The sequence below is a fragment of the Fundulus heteroclitus genome, chromosome 3 (assembly GCF_011125445.2).
Source record: "Fundulus heteroclitus isolate FHET01 chromosome 3, MU-UCD_Fhet_4.1, whole genome shotgun sequence".
Classification (NCBI taxonomy): domain Eukaryota; kingdom Metazoa; phylum Chordata; class Actinopteri; order Cyprinodontiformes; family Fundulidae; genus Fundulus; species Fundulus heteroclitus.
In genome coordinates, this window is record NC_046363.1 from 37,975,572 (window position 1) to 38,001,312 (window position 25,741).

The window sequence follows — 25,741 nt, forward strand, 5'->3', positions numbered from 1 at the left end:
CATTGTGGTTTTATTAAATATTTTCCATCTCCTCCACATCTCTTTCAGCTGCACTGGTTTAACAGATTTTTTTTTATTTTTAACATTATTTGCAATAAGCTAAATATTTCTGCAGTACAGCTTTGGTGTGGGTGTTCACAACAAAGTTCTGTTTCAGTTTTGTTGAAAAAAAAAAAAAAAGGCTTTACCTGTTTATCTAACTTAAGTAAAAAATGTGTGATTTTTTTGGGTGTTTATCTGCTAGATGTGTAGAAAGTGCATTTAGATATTGTATCTTATGGCGGAAATGCTTTGAAGAGATTCTGGCGAAAGGAGGTGTGGATTTTAAGATGGGGGGGTTGGATTTGATCAAAGCTGACATCTGCAGCGCATCAAACAGTTGGGGAAGAAAAAAGAACATAGGTTGAAGAAGGCAACGTATAAAGCAACTGTATCTGTTTGTGTGAGTTTGGAGATGCCGCCTGCTAGAGTTCACAGACCAATGCCCAGCCATGCACAAAAAAAAAAAACGAGTTCAACTTTTCTTTCCCCTAACCCAGAATCCCATTCCCTGTGTAGAAACCCGTCTGAGCTTTAGATTGCAGTTCGATTCTTCAGTGCTCCTGCAGTTTAGCAGAGAGGGGATGGACTCGCTTGTTATCTAGGGCAGCTTCTCAGCGTTTTCCATCTCTGGGAGCAGTAGTTATGTGATGAGCTTTTTTCCCCCCCCTTTTTCTTAACCGAAATGAGAAATTCATCAATGGAAACACTTGTAGCGAACAAACTCATAAAAGATTTTATTATTTCAAACGGAGGTACTTTTAAATGAGGTGAGGGTTGAATAAAGGATAACTTGTTTTCCCTTCTGCATGACGAACAATCAGTTCTGACCTAAAACAGACACACAACACTTTGAAAATGAACTCAGCAGTTGTACTTTGTCTTTTGGCAGAGGCAAAGAAGAATAATCCCTCCTTCAGGGACTGCTGACACTGAAAATAACAGCTTTATATTTAAGCAGCACTATGTGAAAATACAGCGGTTTTATCTGGCTGGATCATAAACTACGGGATAAGTTCATTTTTTGTCTTTTAGAAATATTGTAGGTTTGGCCCATTTAGCAAAAGGAAATGTCTCCTCTATCAGCAGCGGTTTTTGGGTGCAGTCGCTGATAATAAAGTGCAATGCTGCAGTAGTGAAAAGTGAGTCACTTGTTTTATCAGAGTTCTTACATGGTCTGGAAAATTCCTGATGGGATTTAATCTGATTTAAGAATATTTAAGATCAGGATAAATATGGGAAAGAAAAAGTTTTAAAACACGTTTGTTTTTTTCAGGTTTTATTTCCAATCTCCTCTAAAAGTTGTGTCCATTTGCCCAACCATCAGCGTAATGGATACCCGTTTCCGTCCGTCCATCCATCCATCCATCCATCCATCCATCCATCCATCCATCCATCCATCCATCCATCCATCCATCCATCCATGATTCTGTTTGTCCATCTTTCAATTAATTCAAATCTTCTATCTAGCCATTTGACCCATCTTGCAATCCATATACCCACTGATTCATCATTTTTTTGTTTTTGCATGAGAGAGAAAGAGAAAAAGTCCTTTTGGCGGTTTCCTAAAGCAGGGGCCGCCACAGCAAGTCATTACAACTTGCACACAGACTTGGCAGAGTTTTTAGGCTGGAAGCCCTTCCTGACAAAACTGGGATATATATATGCTATATTTAGAATCTGACTGTTAAAACATCTGACATAAATTTATAGTTAAGGTTCTGTATTTTCACTTAAAATTTTGTATATAAGGACTGAGAACATAAGATGCTTGGGTCTGGAAAAATATGAAATTTTGATATAATGTGCAGGATCAAGCCTGGGTAAAGTTTACCTGTGTGTCTCCACTCTGCCTTTGACCTGAACTATCCATATTCTCTCTCTCTCTCTCTCTCTCTATCTATATCTATCTATATATCTATATATATCTATCTATATCTATATATATATATATATATATATATCTATCTATATCTATATATATATATATATCTATATCTATATATCTATCTATCTATCTATATCTATCTATATCTATATTATATATGAGATAATGGCCATCAAGTTGTCCATTATCAGAAATTAATGGACGACGCGAGGCATAAACCATCCAACTCGAAGCATAGGATGGTTGCTTTCACAAAGTCCGTTACTTTCTGATAATGGAAACTTTAGTTCTTCACATACCTATTTTTAGTTTTCTCTATCTAAAATAATGAAATGTTGCTTATTGCTCCATTAAAGCTTGTTCAATTCTTAGTTACACTTTCTTTAACAAAGTGAAACCCAACGTTAACGTTAAAGATACACTTACAATGTACCCAGATCTCTTTATTCACTTTGCCAAGTTCCATTAAACAAAAAGGTTTAAGTAAAACAAGTACATATTTTTTTACCTTACCAAAAGAGAAAAGTATTTTTCTAAGTCAACATTTTGCCTTAGCTACAGAAGATTTCAACGTACGACAAAACCAACATTTGGAATTGCACTCCTAAATTCTGGAAATGTGTGCACAAAACAGCACGTTTGTACTCCATTGCATTTACAGCCACGAATCCTACAAATCAGAATAGATGTCCTTCATAACCTCCAAAGTGTGTTGGGACCTGATCAGTGACCGGAATAAACAAATAAAAAAATAAAAACGGGCATCCTGTACAGGTCGATGGTGGACCAGCATTGCCAGGTTTGTGGGTTTGTCACCCACTGGGACAACCCATGCTGAAAATGTGTCCATACATGGCACACTGACACATTTCCTGTGAAATGCACTGCATCGAGCTCCCATCTGTTGACTGCTACGTACATATCTGACGGGGGGGAAAAAGGAATGCTGGCCAAATCTGATGGTGCCGTAGAGCATTCAAACGCCTAAAAGCAGATAATTTAAGGGTTAGCTGGCTCTACAGTCTGAGGATGGGATGTAACAATGACAGAATCTATTACTGTAGTCCAGGACCCAAAGACATAACCCACTGGTGCTGAGAGACACTCCTGAGTTCTCACCATCTACACACACTGGACCAGATGCATTAAAATGCAGCAACCCAGAACAGATCAGTCCAGCTATGACAGCTGGAAGTGGTTAGAGGCCAGCCGTCTCTTGCATCGCTTGTTAATAATAAAAGACAGAGGCACATATTTTAACGTGCAACGCACCCCTCTGACATGTTTCACCCTTGAAAATGGGAGATGTCTGACACACATTTTGTGCTTGGCGATCAATATTGACCTTGCTGAGTTCCCTCTCCATGTCTGCAGTTTCATGTAGCTGGGTTCACTGGGCTCCATTCATGACTTGTGAATAACCAGAGATAGTTTGAGGAGGAGATTGTCTTTGAAACTATAAGACAGAAGTGTTTTGTGCAGAGGCTTTAGTCTGAGAGCGAGATCCACCCGTTGCCTCTTGTATTTACACGGTCTTGCAAAAGTTTGCATGTCAAAACCACATTTTATGATTGCAATTTTTAGGTAAACAAGAAGCAGAAAGGATGCAAATGAAATTGTTGTTATTTCATTTTTCTGAAGTTCCATTTTCCGCAATTAAAACTGCAAGTCTTTTGGGGTTTATATCTTCCATCTTTCAACATGGAGAAACTGACATGTTTGCTCACTTTGCTTTGCTAAATAGCTTGATTCATTTCAATTCAAAAGTGCTGCAGTATCCCAAAAGGAAATCAAATATTTTACTAAGCAGGAAGACTTTCCTGCAGCAGTAGACTAAAAGCACTCAGTTGTTGTATTATGGCCTCCTGAAGAGGATGCTCAGGGTTCATTATGTTCTTCATTTTGTGAAGCATCATTCATAAAATGAAGAGGCTACAGAGCAGTCCCCAGAAAAGAACCTTCTTTATAAGCTTGTTGAGCTTTTTAAAGTTACTCTCTGTGATTACTGCTACCCCAACAGATGATGGCAGAAGTGATTGCAGTCTTCATTACAGAGTTATAGAAAATCTGCAGCGTCTTGCTGCAAACACTGAAGGACCGAAGCTTCCTCAAAGAGTAAAGTCTGCTCGGTTCCTTGAATACGGCTACGCTCTTGGGTCCAGATGACTTTGTCAGCACACTAAAAGGCTGCTTCTAGCTGCTTCTTTTAATTAGCTGCAAAGTTTCCTGCATTTTAGAGCACCAGTTTCACTTGAATTGAATTTACAGAATTCAAAAGATATGCGCAATAGTAAAAATCTAACTGTAAATGTTGTTAAAAAAATGTGTCCCCAATTGACTTTAGTCCGTGGAGATAACGTATTTTGCATAATGCTTTTCTGATGCATTTTTATCCCAAGTTCCTTTTTTTTAACATTATACTAATTCATGCCTATTTTTACTCGTTATATAGTCCTTGCATAATAATTGCTGATGTGTTATTTTCGGTCTTGACTGCGATTAAACCTAAAATGCATATCAAAAGGGGTTCAAACATACTTTGCAGCAGATGAAGCCTAAACAATAACAGTCTTATTACAACATTAATTTTCTTATACTTCTAATACTTGAACAACCAATTGCTGCAAAGCAGTAAAATAACAAAACAAATGTCTTTCCTACAAGATTACCATTTTCAGCCTAACGTCTTGCCTTTAGCTGATGTTTTAGGTCCATGCCATGTATAAACTCAAAGTGCGTATATAACATCCCCTTTTCAAGCATTTTTTAGGATCAGCAAAAAACAAGAAAAAGCCAGCGGGAAACAACAATTTTAGTAATCTCACAGAGCTTGTGTTTTCCCTGGCATCACCAGGAGAATGTAAATTAAGGTTAAAGCTTTCGGTTTGCTTTCACTTTTCAACAACATCAGCAGTGTCAAATATGCCTTGGAGACACATGGGAAGACATTTTACCCATCAGAGAAAGAAAAGATTGAATTCACTGCAGAGGCCCTTCCTTAGAAATCCACATTTGTGTAAACATAGCTTTATAGTGAGTAAAATAAGTATTTAACACATCAACTATTTCTGATAGTATATGTTTTATATTTCTATCAACACAAGATGTTGACAACAACCCAAGTAATCAGCATATTCCAGTGGCCTCCGCAGTCCTCACATCTCAGTCCAACAGAGCACCTCCTGCAAATCTGCAGCATCTGTGTGATGTTATTTTGTCAACATGGACCAAAATCTCTATGGAATATTTCTGACAGCTAGTTGAATCTATGCCACAGTCCCAGCAGACAACCCTGCAATGCCTCGGCTTAAAGCAGTGCATCTCAATTCTGGTCCTTGAGGGTCGGTGTCCTTCGGCTTTTAGTTGTGTCCCTGGTCCAAGACACCTGAATTAAACGGCTGAATTACCTCCTCAGCATGCAGTGAAGTTCTCTAGAGTCTTGTTAATGACCTGATTATTTGACTCAGATGTGTTGAAGCAGAGTAAGAAACTAGAAACGTTAAATTTCTGAAGAAATTGAAGAAGGCGCCCGCCTGGTGGTGCGCGTAACCGTCAAAGGCAAAGCTTCCGAGTTCCTTGGTTGTAGGCTTTTATCGCTTGGGGATTTTAAATCAAATCTTCTGAGTGAAAAGGATTTGTCTTCCTCAAAACCAGCCGACAGGAGAAGGTCTGCATCGAAGCAGCATGGAAAATTGGTGTTATTAAAACACGATTAAATACTTCAATGTAGCAAGAAAAAATGAAATATGTGTATAACAATGTTAAAGGCATCAAAAATGGTGAAATGTATTGATTTAAATTCAAAAATACTTATTTAAACCCAAAGGAAAATTAAATTAAATTAAATTAAATTAATTAAATTAATTAAATTATGGCGTCAAGTACAAAAAACCCGCTTCACGGCGTCGAGATGAACGTTTTGATGTATAGTATGTGGGGGTAGACCCTACGGTTCGGCCTGTATTAACGGTGATGGACCCTTATTAGGTGGATAGTATTAGGCTCCGCCATGCATTTTCAGTACATAGGCGGGCGCCTAATAAAGTTGCAGGTCACCGTACCTCGAGGACTAGAGTTCAGGACCACTGCCGTAAAGTGACAGCTCGGCGTACGGCAGGGTTACTCGTTCTGTCCGTACCTCCGCTGGACGTTGCTGACTCTCCTTGTTTGCTCATTGCGCGCATACGCAATGTCATACTTCTGCTTAAGTGGTCTTGTTATGTTAATTATACACAAACAATCTTTGTTTACCAACAAATGGAGCCAAAATAAAGTGTAAAACACAGGAATAAAATAAAATAAGTCAACAGGGTGCAATGAATAAATCGGAAAACCTTTGTATGCAGCAAGAGTGAGCTACTGGCGTAGAAATTCGTAAAGTCATTGTACATGACTAGGCGCCTTTAAGGCAGTCTTGATGGCAAACTTTATACCAAGAACGTGTATCTAAAAGAGCGCCCACTGAGTGTATATTTTTAGGGTTTCTGCCACACCTAGTAAAGTTTGGATCTTGGTTTAACAATTTTATAGATTTGGACAAGTATGGAAAACCAGAGTATAGAAAATTATGTGTTCACAGATTAATTATCCCATTGTGAAATCATCCACCCATCCAGCCTGTGGTTTTTCTATATAAAGCCTGACCTCAATCGGAATATCATCTGAAAATTTTGTTGATACTTGGAAAATACATCAAAATGGACTAAAAGCTAATTTGAGTCTGGTGAAGTTCAAGAACCCCATGGTTTGTCTGTTTCATCACGTTTGCTTCAATTAACTCTTTTCTGCCCGAGTGCAGCCAACAGAAATGCATTGTGACAAAGATTTCATTTATTTTTACATCTCAGTGAAGCGTTGGTCCAAGTTTTCTGTAAGTTCCACATGAAGCAAAAGCTATTCTCAGTGGCGTCTCTGGCTTGGCAGGACACGTCTGCACACTAATAGCGTCTGCTGCTAAGACATCTGTGAGGAATCATCAGATCAGTGCTCAAGTGAACACCTTGGTATGTGTCACACTCTTCATGGGGGGGCTCTCTGCAAGGTGACAGGCTGTGTTTCAGCTGATTCAAACATCCCCACACAGCAAAGTAATGTGACAAAAGCTGGGAGAAAATAGAGCCAAATATATAACCGTCATGATTTGAAATATTGCAATAAGGTTGCCTGAGAGGAGCCAGACGAACACAAACTACTGTTAAATGTGATAATTTAGTCAACTTAGCTTATACTTCTAATTTTTAGGATCATATAAAGACACTCAGAGCTGCTGTGTATTAATATCCAAAGTATTTTAAGCTACATTTTGTAATAAACCAAAGATATTTAGAAGAGACCGCAGTCTGGGTGGGCATGATCCCCACAGTGGGAGATTGTCACAGCTGATAAGGTGAAGGAAAGGGTTGCTGTGGGGAGTCTGGTCAGGATGCAGAAAAACATGCATCTAGACTGGACTCAGTTGCAGCTTATTCATGCCTGTTTGGTGTCAGCATCGATACATGCATGGAAATGTTTTCACAGAACCAACAAGCAAGAGGAAGACAAAACACAGATCAACAGCAAACAGTGTGAAACAACAAGTCAGCCAGCATGCTCACTATCCAACACTAAATTATCTGAATAATTATCTGCCGCAGTCACACATATTCTTCAGATTTTACTCCTCAGCTACCTGGATAATCTGCAGACATTTACATGTTACATAAATAGTACTTCTTGTTCTAGTATACAGAATATACCTTCACTTCTGACAAGCCGTCAATATCCTGATCATATGCTTGTCCTATCAACCTGAAATAATGTGGTCTGGGGTTGTGGCAACCCTCAGCTGCATCGACGTGAACGGTCTTCACAAGATTCATATTTCTGAGCAGCCATATGTTACCTGGACAGGGGAGGGTGCAGGCTTCTTTCAGTATGATTGTCTTATCTCCGTTGACGGCCAACTCCAGGCTGCCGCACAGCTCCTCGTCCACCATGCTGCTCTCGCCATCGCTGGACCCGTCCGACACGAAGCAGGACAGGTTCCTGTAGCGTGTGCCGTGTCCGCACACCACACTCTGAGCAAAGTTGGAGTAGGAGATATTTTTAGTTCCAGCAATCTTTAAGGGTCGAGACTTTCTTACGACTGTAGTTCTTATCAAATTTATTTTAGGGCTAAATGAGGGCTTTATTAGACATGTTTCTGGTAAATTTCATTTATTTTGACTTCTGCTGCCAAGCAGAAGTGGCAGTTTTACCACATTTTTTTCCCAGTTGTGTTAAAGAAACACAGCATTTAGTTCAGACCAATTAAAAACAACAAAGTCACATGTCATTTGATTTCAGTTTGGGATTAATAAAGTATTTTTGAAATGAATTGAAATGACTGCAGATTTAAACAAGGATCTCTGGCTTTACAGCAATTCTACCACACTAATGAGCAAGATGCTATTTAAAAGCTTGGGTATAAAATGCCCAGCATGAGTATTAATACTCATTAAACTTTAAACCACTTTGTCTTACATTAAAATCACAAACTACAATCTACAAACAGAAGGGTTTTCCAATTTGTTTTTTTATGCTCAGTTAGGCTGGAGGGGAGAGAGTTTTAAATCACAGCCACAGCTTTTCAATTAGCTTTACGACTGGACTTTGACTGGGCCATTCTAAAACATGAAAATAGTTTAAATCTAAGTCATTCCATTGCAGCTGGTGTTGCATGTTTTGTGTTGTGGTCCTACTGGAAGGCGAAAGCTTGATTAGTCTCCGGGCTTTCTGAATGTCAGCTAAAGTTTTTCTTGAGCCTTGGAAGCTTTTTTTTTCCTTTCATTTGTACACAGATGATCAAAAATGTTAAATAAGCACTCAAACTTTGCAGAGCCCTGGTAATGACCCATTCATTCAAATAAGCTATGTTGAACAACGATCTTTAAATCAAGGGTTTCAAACTCAAATCCTTGAAGCCCAGCGTCCTGCGACCTTTACATTCATCTCCAACACACCTGACTCAAATGGCAGCATAAACTAGGTTTGCCATCAAGTTATAAATATTCATGGAAATTATCCTTTCAATTAAACCAGCTGTGCTAGACCTTAGAAAACTTCTAAAACGACCAGGACACTGGTGTGAGAGGATCAGAAGTGGACACAGCTTGTCTAATAATAATAATAATAATATAAATGTCTTTACTTATAAAACACAACAGAAGACATTTTTATTCTTCTGACCTAAGGGACACAACTGAAAAAAGAAGAGTTCAGGCTGACAATTTTCTTGGCAAAGTTATAGCTTTTTACTAATGTTTCATTATTAAATATGCATTAGATTGATTTCTACTGTCCATCTAGCAGAATAACAGTATGAGCAGGAATATGATGAGGTCGTTCATCAATACTAAAGACCATTATTTTTTGAGGAATTGGCCTTTTGGCACCAGCCCTCCTGCTTATTGATCTCAGAGAACAGGCAGAGTTGCATGCCTTGTTGTTGCCAGAGGTCGATGCACTTACTAATATTTAATGTCCGTGGATTGCGGTACATTGCAATGATTTATTGACATACCTCGACCCGACACTCAGACCAGGGGCTGTACTGCCATCTGTAGCAGGGTCGGACCGGGCAGGGCTTCCACTGCTCCATCTGGGAAGGACACGGCCGGCCGTCGCCCTGCGAGGCCTGCACCACGGAGCGCTGCCTCCGCATCTTACCTGGAGAGAACAGACGGCACGTTTCCTCTCTGTGTAGCTGCTTTTATTAAGACCCTTCCTGTATTTTAGAGCTAATATATATTTGCATCTTTGTGTTTTACTTGAAAACATGTGAATTATGGATGATTGAGGCACGCTTTTTTTGGGGACGAATAAACTGAACGCAAGCGGCTTCAGTGTACATGCTGCAGCCTCTGTGGTTTGCTGCACAGCAGTCATTCTTCCCCTCTGTAAACAACTCATTTTAAATGCATGTGTATGTGTTTGTTTTGGATGTATTAAATTAATCTCACTGTGAACGACAGCACTTCACTTTAATAGAGCGGGGTTTTTCTAAGCAGCCTGAAATGCTGCGCTTATGCTCTGATGTCTTGATTGGTTCTTGGTCAACCTGAGTGAAGTGGCTTTTATTCCACATCAAGCTGTAAACCCTGTCTGGATAGATTTGATGCATCACACATACACTGAGTCTGTTTGATCCAAGTGCAGAATGGATGTGATGAATTAGCTGTAAGACAACACAGAAGCCCCCCTCACTGACATTTCTGAATTCAACCCTGCTGCGCTGTCTATCTCCTTTAAACCACCCAGACTCAAAATTTCACAACCCTCCTTTTGTTGCGTATTCCACTTTTATTTCCACGCAGCCTTCCCAGCAATCCACTCACCCTGGAATGCATATCTGCCATCATACACAACCTTTCAACACAACCCATCCTCTGCACGCACACGCACACACACACACACACACACACACACACACACACACACACACACACACACATACACACATTATATCCGATTCCAACAAGAGAACCACCCACACAGCTTCACAGAAACATCTCAAATCTGTGCCCCTTCCTGCTCATGCTTTTTTCACCTTCTGTATTTTTTCATGTGAATCCTGCAGCTCAGAGGAAGACCATTGCAAAGAAAGATGGAATCCAATGAGGGAAAGCTTGCAACCACACAGACCTGTTAACAGGAGGACAAATGCCCCCTTGGCCATTGTTGCAGAAATGCTTCATCCTAAATTAAAAGCTTCCTCCTCTTCTCATTTGTCTTCTTTTTTTGCTTACTAGTTTTATGTGACAAAAAAGAAAGCAGGAAGTGATTAACGTGGATCTGTTGAAGTCATCATAAATGTTTTGCTGAGCCAGATTTGTAAGAAGAAATTAAATAAACCAGGATTTATTTGGAAAGGAACAGCTTTTTTTTTTGATGCCGTCTAGCTACATGTTGCAGAGTGCAACACATATGGCCAGTTGATAAAGATGATTTAATTGCTGAATAATAAATCTTACCATCTAGTCCACAGGTTTGTGAACACTCGGACCAGGTCGACCACGCTGACAGCTGGCAGTTGACAGGACACTCCACGGTGCACGAGACGTTCATCAGCCAGTTCTTCTCCAATCTCAACTAAAATGGGATTTTTAAATGCAAAGTATGATACATCATTATAAAAAACAAACAAAAAAAAAACACATCACAGCTGTTATACAGCAAAACTATCTGTTGCATCCAAAGATGCTTTAGGAACTGCAAGTCCTTAAGGTTTTCATTTTGGAAAAGAGCAATCCACAGGGCAGCATCAGATCAGTGGAGGTAGCAAAAGATGCAAAAAGCCTTTCTGACACAAAGCATAAGCTGAAAATAAGCCGGGGGGGTTAGATGTGTGGTGACAGTCTGCTGGCTAAATGTTACACAAAACAGAGAAGCACTTACAAAGAATAAAATGCACAGCTTTAACCCACAACAGCCTCAGCATGAGAAACTGAATATTTCATGATGAAGTACTCGGGCCTAATCGTGCTGGAAGAGCGTAGCAATAAACTGTGATTTGAGATATAAGGACAATTACTGCCCGTCTCACCTCCTCGCAGAATTTAATATCTACAGATTTGCCGTCGCTGCGAACGCAGTCGAGCATCCGGGTCTTGATACCGCTTCCACAAACAGCGTTGGGGCTCAGCTGACAAGTGCTCCAGTCTGGGAAAAACACATTAAAGGAAGTCTGACTTCAGAGAAACCATCACACAATACAGATGAAAGCTGAAGTACTGGTGAAAGAACATTGATTTATCAATAATGAAAACATTTATGATAAAAACTAATATTTTTAGGACCTCATTGTGCTGAAAAACTGTTGGAAAGACATGCATAGGATAAATTTAGGAATACATTTAAGAGTTTTATGAATGTCCACCAGTGAATACTATGAACAAGCAAATGATAGCTGATACTCTCATAAGGCTTGTATGAAACCCATTTCAGTGTTCTGAGGCAGGCATCAGTTATATCTTGTACATATTCTTATCTTGACATAGATCAGACAAAGATCCCAAGGCATTTGTCTTTTTAATTATTTTAAAAGCAAGTTTCTTGTTTCCATAACAATGTGTTCAAAGAGAGAGAGAGAAAAAAATGTATCTTCTATTCTTACATTAATGTTTTTACCATCTACACAGAGCAAGATTTAACAGAGAACATTCATTTGTTCTGCATAGTGTTCCCGCTTTAAATCTAGTCCACAAACTTTATTTTTTATTACTTTATTTTTAGTTGAACTGCTGATAAGGCTCTTTTGGCTTCACTCCACACAAGGAGAAAAACATGTTTTTCTTTTCGGTGCTTTTCTCTTTAGTTCTTCCCACACAGATATCATTTTTCATGCCAGAAAAGACTTGGATGTCAGTAGAACTAATCTCAAAAAATAAAAAATGTCATGTTTTTACCAAGAACAGATCTCCGTCCCAGTGACCCATTTTCCAACTGTGTGTTCAGCCAAGGCAGATTGTTATCTTGCTATAAGAATAAATAACTATTATATGATAAATACTTTTATTGTTCTTGTGACTCTGTCGATATACTACTATATAACTGTGGTTCAGTCAAGGCTTCCTAACATTATTATTATTATTTGCTGACAGAAAACAGAAACCGGGAAAGACTTTGACTTTCTTTTACCTCAGTGATTACAAATATAATTTTAATTCCTTGAACAGGTTTTCCCCCAAAATAATAATAATAATAATAATAATAATAATAATAATAATACTAATAAAAACAATAGGTAGACCAGAGAAAGTGTTCAATCTGGTCCTTAAATGGTTCTGTACAATTAAAATGATTTTGGACTGATTCTGATAATGTTATTTTGACAGAAGAATCAAGGAGTCCAGAAGGAAAATTAGATTTCAAAATATACTCTGCAGTTAATTTTTTTTTCCATTAATTATGAAATTAACTGGTAATTAGTGCAGAGAAGCCAAACCTTGAGTTATGTTGGCATTTCTTTTGAAACTAGTAAGAAAAATAGTAGCTGACTTTTACTCCATCAAGGTAAGAAGACAATTTATCATTGCAAGTTTAAACAAAAGCGTGGATAATCATCTCATTACCTTTTACACCAGTAGTATGACCTTAGAAACATTTCAATGATGAAAGATCTGAATCATGTGTTTCAAAAGATGTTGACATTAAACTCTAAATAACAGCAGTTGACTACAGACCGACCTTACAATACTCCAGTCCAGAGGCAGTGATAAGGTTTCTGTTTAATCAGTTTTACCAAGAGGAAAATGTCATTTAGTCATTGATTAGTTTCTAACAGTGAAATAAACTAGAATATTTACGACATCCAGAACCCACAAATTAGTAGTACAACAGAATCTCATCAGCATAGAGGTGACAGCAGATTTATGAAGCAAATAAAATAAGAAGTGGTTCAAGAACAGATACTTGTCCCACAGACACTAAAAGACTCCAGTTTATTCCTTTAAACGGTAACTCACACCCATTACAGAGCCTTACTCCGCCCACATCTAATAAAGAAATGTGCCTAAAGGAGGCGGTGTCCGGTGGGACGCTCTGTGGACAGTCTTTACCATCCATAATGCATTTTCATCCACTGATCATTTTCCATCACTCTTGCTGCAGTGGGGAGTTTTTACCTTCTCAAGCTGTATTAATAAAAACAAGCTGGTGATAATGAGCTGACAGTTTTTAAACTGTTGCAAAAAAATTGCAGCAACGACAGCAGCTAATTTTGGTGTATTGATCTACATTCACTACATAACAAGTTGACATTTAAACAAACCCTGTGAGCTCATTTTCTTCCAGCGCTAATCTGACTTCTCAATGATGAAGCTTAATCTTTTGGTGTTTGTATCCTAAATTAAGCACATGAAAATATTAAATAAACTCAGAATTTTTCAGCCCAACTTCAGCATATGATGAAAATTGTTCTTTTCACTTGATGCAAAGACAGAACCATTTTTTTTGTCTGTTTTTTTTTTTTTTTTAACAGTGAAAACAGAACTTGTGCTGAACAAGCACTGGCACTGCTTTGGTGGGAAACCCCAAATATAAAAATAACTATGAACAAAAATGTTCCCTCACTATTCAAAAGAACATTTCCAAATTGAGAACCCTTTAAAAATACAAAAAGTGCTGAAAGAAAAACCAGTAAGAGTTTGTGCTCGCTTGCAACCCAAAGGTGAGATTACGTTTGACCAAACTTGGTGAATAACACAATGTTCACTCGAGGCAAAAGAGAAGATAAAAGATATAACCAATCTCTGCCGTTCGGTCAGAAGGGCAGGAATTTGACATACTTTTGTTCCTTCTCTCACCCATAGACGTTATATACTCTCCCCCCTCTGTCTCTCAAGTTCTGGAGTATTTCCTTATCTATTGGTTGCCCCAGATCATTCTGACGCACTCACGTAATGCCGGTGTCTGTGCTCTTTCCTTCTGAGTTTTCGCTTGCTGGCTGCGCATGCTAACTTAAGTGTTTATGTATCTGGTTAGCTTAGCGGCTAGGTTAGCGGTTAGCTTAGCAGCTAGCTGTTCATTGTAGCTTCACTGCTCTCACCGTATACTTTGAACATGGCTGAGAGTCACAAGAAGCAAACCGCATTCATGTCTATGAGAAGAAGAGGAAGGCCTCGGTACAAAGAAACAAGACCAGAGTGGATTTGTGAGATTTTTTTTCATGTGAACCCCCTGAAGAGCGGAACAGCAGGGTAAGACGGCCTTGCGCATGCGCAGTTATTCAAACAGGGACTTGGGGAAACGTGGGGAAAAATCCTCGACTCTACTTTTAACAAACCGGCACCCCACAGAGGCTTTTAAAGGACATTATGTAACAAGCTCAGTCTGCCAGTCAATCATCATTGCGGTTGATAATGTACCACACCTGTGTTTAGTGTGTATGTATGTGTTGATAGGTAAATTGTGTCCTGGGTTTAGCCACCATTATGTGGTCCAAAAAGGGGCAGGAGCAGGTAAAAGTCTCTTTTTACATACATTAACAAAATGACTTTGGGAAATAGGCTTCATATTTGGTCTAGGCTCACCGGAGTGGCCGTTTTATCGTGTATGCCATTCGTACACAATTCATAAAACCCCTCAGAATGTTTTCATGGTCTCTTCCTAAAGGAAATACAGACAGGGCTTTATATAGAGGATTCTATTCAGTTGTTTACATCTTAATAAATCATTCTAGAAACCATATAACATTCTTTAAAAAACACCCTTGATGTCACGTCTGGCATTGAAAGCTGTTTTGTCCAACAGTTGTGTTACCCAGAAATCAAAACAGTTATTGCCATGGTCGAGTGACCCTAAAGGGAGGACAAAGTTGTCTTGACATGACATGTGAGCTTTCAGATCAATATTAGGTAAAAGGTCTGTGTGCTGTTAATACAGACACTTAATTCATTACATATTTCATAAGTACAATTATTTTCTTCTATTTTCTTCTATTTTCGTCACAATGAAATCTTATATAAGCAGAAACAATTCAACACACTAAAATTCTCACAGCATTAAGACTAGAAGTTAAAATTTCTGGTCTAGTTTTAACCAGCATTGTTACTTTGATCCTTAACAGCACCAGCACTTTCATTCCTACAAACGATTTGGGATCAGAATAATTTATCTTAGCGAGACAAGACATATCCATGTTTTACTCAAATGGGGTTTAACTGCACAAGTCCTATCACTCAGTCTGCAGTTTTCCCTCTCAACAGCATGCCATTTGGCACTAAAATGTTGCTTCAAACTAATGTTGCACATCCAGTGGATGAATTGGAATATAAAATACTTCAGTCGGAACTGCATTAAAACTTTCCATCCTTTATTTTTGCTCTGGCAAACCAAATATTTGTGGATGAAGAAGAGGATTAATCCAAGAGAGTGGTTACTGATTTAATATGATATCTTTACATCAGTGGATGTTTCACTTTAATAAATGACACAAAGAGAGAGAGAAAAAAAATGGACTAAAAGAGAGTTTATCTATCAAATTGTCTGCTCTCAAAAAACACCCAGAATCACCTCTGTGGTCTGGCTGTTCACTCCCTGCTCAAACTATCCATCGTAGCTGTGGTGCAGACAACCTAGCTTCCTCTGGGTTGTGTTGTTGCTTCATTTAAATCTAAGATTCCCAGTGTCGTACCCCTGGGGCAAGAAGCTTTCCCAATAAAGAGTATATTGTGGGTGAGTGGAAATCCATCACCTTTACCTATATACTTCCAAGGAGCTCATCCTTATGTCCTGCTTAAATGATTTTTCCAGAAAACAGCTCACTCCATCCTTTTTCTGTCACCATAAAGTATCAAACGTTCATTTAATGTATTCCTGGAAAAAAAGGTCTTTAAGAGTGTGCTGTTCTGGATGCTAAGTCAACATTCAAATATGGAACTGCTGCCTTTTGGTTTCAGACAATTGTGTTGTAAAATTAGGCCTTTTTTCTGCATCTAGTAGGTATTTTTCTGCTCTTTAGGGTTTGCTGATCTTGTGTTTATTTAAAAAGAGGAGAAAACGCACATCTCCATGTTTTCTTTTTCAGCATTGCTATCTCACATTACGTGAATGTATTTCACATTTTTGTATGCCTCAAAAGGATCATCACACAGAAGATTTAAAAGTGCACAGATTCAGCAAAAAAGAGAAAACCTGTATTAGCATTCAGCAGGTTGCCACTGTTGATTTTACCTCCCTATGTGCATGCAGAGATGAAAGTAGGTAATGGAAAGCCATGATATAGTTAGTTATAATGTTCACAATTCTTTTCCTTTGGTACAACTGCACAATGGAAATGTAAGCAAGCATTCAAGCTGTGATAAAGTGTAACCTTTCAGTTTTTATTCAAAAAATGTTTAACTTCAAATGGTTTAACAAAAAATATCCCTATTAATATTCAGTAGTTACAGCAATTACCTACATAAACTGGCAGCTAAATTATATTTAATTGATAAAGAAATAAAAGAAACTCATTATTCAAAGCATACCACGTCTATCTAAAAGTGTAGACTCAGAGAAACTGCTGCCATTTTCTGATGAGAGCTATGACAGAAGCTGCAGGGTTTTTTTCTCCCACTGACATTTAGAGAGCTATACTTTCTCCTCAGACTCAGTCAAATCCGACACAAGTGACAGGACAGCTCTTCACAGGACAGAGGGATAATAACTCAAAGCACTCTGCAAATCCAACCTAAAAGCTCAGGAGGATCCGCCTGCAGACCTGACTCCAAGTTACACCCACTTAACATCTAAACTCTGAAAGCTCCACAAACCTTCAGAGGACACGCCTTCGTATGTATCTCATCTACCTCAAGTAGCTCTTAAATAGGGGAAGAAGTCTTTAGAGGACAAACTAGCTGGAAAATGAAATGGAAGCATAAAAATTAAACCTCTTTAAGCAATCAAACAGTTTCAACTAAAAGTTGATTCTGTGGTCTAGGGAAATCTAAACACCTGACATTTTGCAAGTGGTTCTTCTCTCAGTTCTATTTAAAAGAAGAATTTAGAGAGAGGCACTGATAACCTTTATTCTCCAAATGGAAAAATAGTTCACATGAACCATCCAATGCTTTTTAGATATAAAGCTGCATGTTTTCCCTAAAGCTATAGATGGTAATCCTGTTCAGAAGCACTTTGTTATACTGGGTGAAATGGTCCTTCCATCCTGAGAGTAGCCAGTACACTATGTATTCAGAAAAGGGAAATAATAAAAAGAATCAAACCCGTGTGAGAGCTGCAGGCCTATAAAAACTCTGACCAATCCCTGCTATTCAGTCCAAACAGAAAGGACCAATCAGATGTCTTCATGTCTCTTCCTGCCCACGCCCCCCTCTGTCCCTCCTCCTTCCTTTGCACGCTTATCACATTTAACCGTTGCTGGAAATATCCAGCACAACCCTTAACTGAAATACCGTGTTAGCAGGAGAAGAAGAGGAGAAGAACAACCTTACTTACAGGTGAATGAGACATGGGGTAGTTTGGTTGATGTCCAAAATGTGCTGTAATGGCTGAGTCAGTTCTACGCCCTGCTGAGGTCTGCTGTCAGATCTGAGTTTAAGTTTGCTTTTGTTTTTTGGGGGGGGGTGGTGGTGCTTAGTCATGTCTCCTTGATGGGAAGGGGAGGAGGTGGTGGAGCTTAGAGGGTACCGCTTTCAAATCTTGCTAGCTCTCCAACATTACCAGCTATAGCTTTAGGAAGAAAAGGCTAAGCTACCTGCTGCTAATCAAATGTATCTAATGAACTAATCATGATCCGTGTAATTCCCTCTCTAAGGTCTGACGTTTTAGCAGTTTGCTGTGCTGGAGCCAGAAAGAGAGGCATCAAAAAGGACCTTAGAGGAACAAATTCCTGCTTACTAGTTTGAAATACCATTTCATAAAAAATTTGAACGTCTGTCTTTCAACAATGAGAAAGATTATTCACAAGTAAAATTGTTCTCATGAGTTGTCCCAGCAATTTCAACCCAACTTCATATCGTGCTCAGAGTAATTATTAAAACAAAAAACAAAAGCTCCATCTCAGAATCTAAAGGACTCAGTTAGCAGATGTTCTTTAAGCAGATAAGACCACAGTAGAGATGCTTGCCCATAATGTAAAGCACCATGTTTGGAGAAAACCAAACTGCATGCCAGCACAAACACCTCACCTAACTGTAAAACACACAAGGGGAAGGTTGATGAGTTTAGGAGTGTTTGCTGCCACGGGACCGGGGAAAACTGCATCTCATTAAGCTGCCATGAACTCAAGTGACAAGGTGGGGTTATCAGTCAAGGCCATCTGTCATCAGCTGAAGCTTGCCTATCAACAAGATCCCAAACACAGCAGGAAATCTTTAGCAGAATGACTGGAAAATAAATTAATCAAGGAGATTCAATGGCCCAGTCAAAGTCCCAATCCCAATCAAAGCCTGACTGAAATGCTGAGGTGGTATCTGAAAAGAGTTGTGCACAAATGAATGTCTACAAACCCCAATTACCTGAAAAGATGTTTGAACGAAGAGTGGTCACAAAAACAATTTGAAAGACTGATAGAGTAACTCAGAAGAGGACTTTCTTTAGATTATTGCTTCTAAAAATGGGTTTACAACCAAAAGGATAATTGAGTTAACGTTTTTCCCAAAACTGTACTTTCATTTTTAGAAACTTGTTCTTCCCCCATAACTGTACATGACACTAAGTACTAAGACACATAACATCATCCTTGTTCAGCTTATTCTATTAATTCCAGACTCTCTTACTTGGCATCACTCTGCTGTGAATGCCAGCAAATTCAATACTTCATCTTGATGTTTGGACAGCTGCAAGATATTTTTGTATTTTGACAGAAATTCCTCTTTGCAGTGTCTTTGAGTCTAAGGCTGCTCAAATCAACAATCAGTTCCAATGAAATTTGGTTGGACTTTTACTTTTATCAACATCATACGCGATGTTCCCCTAGACAAAAAAAGAGACTGAAAGGATTGAGAGATAAAAAAAGATGTTTGTTTGTAGGCATCCACCATGAGACATTTACAGCAAAATAAGCAGACAGAAACTCAGTTTAAAATAACTTGCGGCAACTGGTTGTCATTTTCAATCGTTGTAGGTTTTTTGTGCAATTGATCATAAAATAGAAATGTAGGGAACAGGCAGGAAAATTTAAATTGCTAACGGTTAATTTATGGGAGATATTTTAGGTATAGTCGAAGTGAAGTTATGAGAAAAGGGAAAGTAGAATCACCCAAACAACCAGCAAAAAGCTGAGGGCAGCTACTTTAAACTTGTAAAATATCTCAGCAGAAAAACAACTTTCATTGCTCTCAGACCTCTGGGAGTCCAAGGCTGCAAAGATTTGAATAAAAGAAACAAGGATTTTACAAAATAGCCTAATTTCTTGAACAGGGTTAGGGTAATTGTTTGGTGAAAATGAATACATGGTGCAGTTTTCATTATCTTTGCTTTACCTACCAGTTCCTTTAAGGGTTGTGGGGAAGAGCGACCAACTAGTCCATACCAACACAGAGACTAGGGCTGCTCAAATAAAATATATATTTAGTAGTATTGTTTAATATTCTGATGAGAATACTGGTTGTGATTAATCAAGATTTCCTGATACTAATCTTACATTTCATATATCACACTGACCAACCTCTCTTTGTGAGCTCTAGCATCTAAACGATTAAAAATGTACGTTATGTTTGGGTATCTAGGGCACTAAAAATCCACCCAACTGGCCAAATTATTATAGTTATATGGACTTTGCATGCATGACACTCACACCTAAGGACAATTTGGAGAGCCTAATTAACCTAACGGTTGTGTTTTTTGAACTATGAAAAGAAAGCAGAGTATCCGGTGAGAGCCCACACATGGACAGGGAGAACATGCAATCTCCATATAGAAAGACCCCAGGGTGGGATTTGAACCCAGGACCTTCTCGCTACAAGGCAACAATGCTACCAACTGCAACACTGTGCAGCCAACAACTGCAACACATGTTATAAAAACAGAGAAACTTTTGATCTTTACTTGTGCAACTTTGAAAAGTTCTTGTCTAGTGAGTCTAGGACAACATCTGAAATATAATTTTTAGGGGTTGCAGTGCAAATGTAATTACAGGGAGTACTGACACAGAAATCCTTGCGCCACGTATGAACTGGATTTGGATGGATTTTGTGGGAGGTATGTTATGCATACAAAATAGGCACCTAAAGCAGACAGATGATTTAGCAGGGTGAAACCCAAACATGACTAATGTTTCTCCTTTAACAGGACCAGTTTTTCCATATGTTGCAATAACCTTGAAATGATCAGTCCTTTATTTTGTCTGTTTTAAGTTGAGCTTTATAAAGTATTTGGCTGCTGCTCAACGCCGTAACAAACGAACACTGCATTTACAATAAGGTTATTTAAGCCGTCTAAAACCCTCTTTTAGAGCCAGTGAATGTGACTGCCGCTATTATTTCTGCCAACATCATAAAGATGTTGGCCATAAAGATTTATACAGTTTCACACCCTTAAAAAAGTAGGGAACTAGTTTTTTTTTTCAGATAAGCGTATAAAGAAATTTTCAGAAACCAAACTTGGCCCAAAAATGATATCAGTTATGAGAAATAACATTTTAAGTCCAAAACTGGGGTGCAGATACTTTCAAAACAACCTGGGTGCGCTGTAAAAACCTTCTTTAACAACAGAGGCTGAGGTATCGCTCGTAAAATAAGCCATCCGCTAACAAAGATGACTGGCTGTTTTTAGCAGCAGAGAGATCGTTTGCAACTCGGGGAATTGTGCCTCCGTCTGCCGAGCAGCCTTGTGTCACTCTGGGGACCGAGAATGAAAAGAACGACACAAGAAGGCGCGGCGGTAATAGAGGAAGGCAGAGGCACTGCACAAACTGGAGAAACACTGAAGGATAGAGCGACTTGACAAGAGAAAAAAGATGCTTTACCCAATAATAACCTCTTCTCATTCATTATGTACATACACACTGAGAAACACGTGTTCCACTGTGCATCCAGCGAGACGGATTATACCATCTATCTCAGCGTAGCAAAAAAAAAAAAACAAGGACTGATTGCAGTCTAGTTATATAAGAGACACTTAAGAACAAGAACATTTTAATAAACTCTAATTAAATGAGGATCAGCGCTAACCTCATCTTTTGTTCAGAAAGTTCCAAGCCAGTAAGATCCAAGCCAGAAACATCAAGAAGCGACCTCTGCATGGATGATGTGGGAGTGCGATATTGTGCGGGTTGGAAAGCCTTCAAAGACTTCCAGCTCAGACTGCTTCCAGAAATTACTCAGTTTTGAGTAAAATATTCTCTTTTTTAGTGCAATTAACTTAATGCAAAGGATTTCAATCATGGTAACAGGCAAAATTGTTGATTGATTCTGGCATAATGCAGGCTTTAATATATCCAATTCAATTAAATTTTAGTTATATAGCGCCAATTCACAACACATGCCATCTCAAGGCGCTTTACGAAGTTAATTCAATCAAATCATTCAGACAGATTGGTCAATAAGTTTCCTATCTAAGGAAAAGATTGCTTCGAGTCTTCACAAGCAGGATTCACTCCTCCTGAAAGAGCGTAGAGCCACAGTGGACAGTCGTCTAGCTAGCTTAGTGGATTTAAAAAAAAGACTTATTTTCCCTTAAATGTACATTTTAACAGTAGAGGTGGACAGAGGGACAACCAATCGACATGGTGCCATACAATAGTATTATTACCCCTTATATAATGTCACATTTTGTCACATCAGAACCAAACTATTCAGTATATTTTATTGGGCCTTTTGTCTTGAACCAACACAGTGTATAGTGGTAGGAATTTCATTTAAATCTATATTGAGCTCCCTTGAATATCAGAACTACTTTCTGCTGCCCTGACAGATGAAAGTCCTCGTCTTTACCAGTTGTGTGTTTCTAGAGTGAAAAATTAGCTGGGTCAGATTGGAGGGAGAGCATTTGTGAACATGAATTTTCAAGTCATGTCACAAATGTAGTACAAATGTAGGACCGTGTTCTGTTTGTTTAGCGTTATTGTTTTACTGGATTGTGAACCACTGTCTTACTCTCAAGTCTGTTGCTCCTTCTAACAGGTTTTTGTTGTTGTTGTTGTTGCTGCAAGGTCCTCTGGTGCGGTTTGCTTCTACTTGAAAGACAAACTGGTCTTGATTCGACCCAACCACAGGAAACATACGCCTTTTCTGGACTTAACGAGCCACCGTAGCAGGACATCCAGCAAAAGACGTCCCTTAGTGTTGCAAACGCTACTACTGTGGGTTAGGGAGCGCAGGGCAACTATTCAACGGCACTGCTCCAAAACCAGAAACATGAGCCTCTCTTCACATTCAAAAATGATATTTCAGATGTAATAAAAGCACAAATGTGCCCAACAGCAATGCAGGCTGCAGGGCTTCCTTGTTTGTTGTTGTAACTTTCCGGGTCCCTCCTCTTAAGCTTTTAAACGTCTATCATGTTCCATGCTGAATTTTTAAATGTTGGCATCTTTAGTGAAAACCTTGAGCAGAGGTTTGTTATATTTACACAAACAGAGACTGACATTTACAAGTAGTAATAATAACTCAGTGTTTATGTAAGAGTTTAAAAATGTCAGCTCAACAATCCTTCATCACCATTGTAGTAAAACAGTAATATCATCTTTTCCTCTCCGTACACAGTGAGACTGTTCTGAAACCCCAACCCACGGATGTTGCCTTTACTCGTAACCTGAGTAATTAATTACGTTTTACCACAGGTAGATTCATTATAGAATATATCTATAATGAAATGAATAAATTATTTAATCAGTCTTACAAACTAAACAGTTAATCACAGCTTTTTCCTAATACAAACTATCCTGGAGACAGTTTCATGTCATATTCATTAGATCTTGTGAAAAAAAAAAAAAAAAAAAAAGGGAGAAGGAAATGTTAAGTTGTTTAAGTATTCAAAATAAACTAAAGGAGCCAATAGCTGTTTTATAAAGGAGTTATTTTATAATTCAACTTAATTTTATTGGAATAAACATTGCTTTCCAATAATGTCCAGGATTATATTTGTTGGATTAACTGAGAAACAGAGAAAGCTCTGCAACCTGGGACAGTTTTGGACAAATTACTAAAATTTTTCTGTACTAATATGTATAAACATTTTTATCGTGAATTAAAAAACGTGAAAAAAGCAGAGGCCAAAATGTTTCTAATAACACTTCTGAGAAAGAAATCAACATTTTCAGGTCAAATAGAAAACTTAGATTTAGATACTTATGGGTTGCATACCTTAGTCTTAAAAAACAAAACGTGTGTCTGCTTAGGTTTTAAAGTGGTTTTGCTTTTATTTACCCATTAATGTTCAGCCCGTTTAAAAATCTGAACCATCATCACAAGGCAGCGGCGCTGCTGCTCTCAGGAGACGCTTGGCTGCACGGCGTATTTTCCTTACCTGTGATGTTGTAGAAGTAGTTGAAGCAGTTGAGGTTCAGACTGCATGACTCTTTGTCCGACTTCTCCGGGCACTGCCTGCCAACGCCGGGGTAGCGGAGGGTGTAAGCCGTCCGCACTCGGCTGTTGTTTCTGGTGCAGGGCTGCAATGCATGAAAACATAAAATGATGAAACAGAGAGTAATAGAGATAATAGTCAAGTGAAATCCCTCAAGCCAGAGCTGTAGCAGAGAACATAAAATGGATGATTTCTGAATAACTTTCTGAATTTATAATGGTACAATTAATTCAAGATTTTAACTTTTAATAGCTCATTATTCCTGTTCCTTTTAGGGTTTCTAAGCTGAAAGAGTCAATAAACTCCCTATTTCCCCCTTTCTCTGATTTCTAGAATGTGAAATTTGATTTTTTCCAGCCAGAAATCGCAGGGACGTTGAAAAAAAGATTCTTCTAGACCAGTGAACCATCAGATCCTCTGGGTTTCAAGAAAGGAGAACAGTGGGAGAAAATGATAGCCTTCTGAATGGCTCCATTGCTGAAGCGATGAATAAAACATGTGCGAAACCCCCGCTGGTGCCACTGCAGACTGCATGTTGAGAAGGGAATTGTGGGAAGTCGGCGCACCGAGCCTTTTTCAGGAAAGAATTGGGTGTGAGTAGCAGCGGCCGGGTGAAGCCAGTGAAACCAGTCGTGTGTTGGGAGCTGAAGAGGATATTCTGACACCTAACAGGTTCTGAGAAAGAGCAGAAACGATATCCACTTAGCCTGAACACTGAGAAAAATGTTGTAGTAACTAATGCATGTTTCAGAATGGTTGCACTGCAAAGTACGGGGGTTTTAAAGTGATATTTATCGACGTTTCTTGTCTTTTCTTCAGATCTCGCTGCTCTGCTGCTTTATTTCAGTAATTCTGTTGAAAAAGTAAAAATCTTAATTGAATAGGTGTATTAACATTGTTATTTTAAGCATCGGTTTCTGTTTGTTATGATAATGACTCATAGTGAGATGCTTCTGAGGTTGTCTCTGGACTAGAGGTGAGTTAAACACAAGCAAAGCATTCCTTGTAGCCGGTGTGATGCGTCTGTTTGGTGGCTCTGGAAGCAGCGGTCCACACCTTGTGAACCAACGGCAGATTTTTTTCCTCTAATTTTCCTGTATTTTCTACTAATATGCTTTGATGCAGCACACACAGAACAGACAGATGATAAAAGCATGTACAGCTTGAACCAATAAGAAAGTTCAACAGCAAATGCTGCTTTTCAACTCTAAGAGGGCAGCACTAAGTTGGTTTTAAGGCAAATATTGCTGAACTAAACAAGTTCATGTGAAAATGTAAACAGGCCTAGTCTATACAGTTTATCTGCAAAAAAGTAGATTTTGGGGTGATTTACTTTAATCATACAAGACAGAAACACTCTATATTCAAGAAAATTAGCTTGAACAACCTGAATAAAAGCAATCAATCAATCAATAAACCCTTAAAAGCATGTCTAATAGGCAAGCTATGTTATTAGGGAAGCAGTTGTCTCTCAAACAATATTTTTGATTGAGTTAAGTTTGGCTAACCGAAACTTTATTAATTTTGACAATCTCCAGGTTTAGATTTTCTCCTTTGTGTCATTCTACCTATTTAAAGAACCCCCTTTTACGGTGAAGTTATCTCTGAGCAAAAGTTGTTTTAGAATTCAGTATTTCTTTCCTAACAGAATTAATTATTTAAAATATTTGTGGCTGTCTGCCAAACCAAGCAGATTTTTTTTTCTTCCAGCTTACATACGCAGGTGTGTTTGCATCATTAAATGTGAGCTGGAGACCTGCTTTGAAGCCGTGAGTCTTTATCATACATCATCTTCCTTGCTCGCTGAATGCACAGTGAGCACAGTGTAAT

At 38.6% G+C, this 25,741-nt stretch overlaps 1 protein-coding gene across 5 annotated transcripts in view; it reads right to left on the reverse strand.

Moving 5' to 3' along the window:
• The window catches only part of LOC105935547 (thrombospondin type-1 domain-containing protein 7A), a 229,492-nt gene that overhangs the window by 17,027 nt on the left and 186,724 nt on the right, over positions 1-25,741 (reverse strand). For all 5 annotated transcript variants that reach the window (XM_036135332.1, XM_036135329.1, XM_036135330.1 and 2 more), the window contains 5 exons: positions 23,855-23,996; positions 11,490-11,605; positions 10,918-11,035; positions 9,468-9,613; positions 7,809-7,983 (listed from right to left, as the gene is read on the reverse strand). In XM_036135332.1, coding sequence (XP_035991225.1) covers positions 7,809-7,983; positions 9,468-9,613; positions 10,918-11,035; positions 11,490-11,605; positions 23,855-23,996 — 697 coding nt within the window. The remainder of the gene's footprint in view (positions 1-7,808; positions 7,984-9,467; positions 9,614-10,917; positions 11,036-11,489; positions 11,606-23,854; positions 23,997-25,741) is intronic.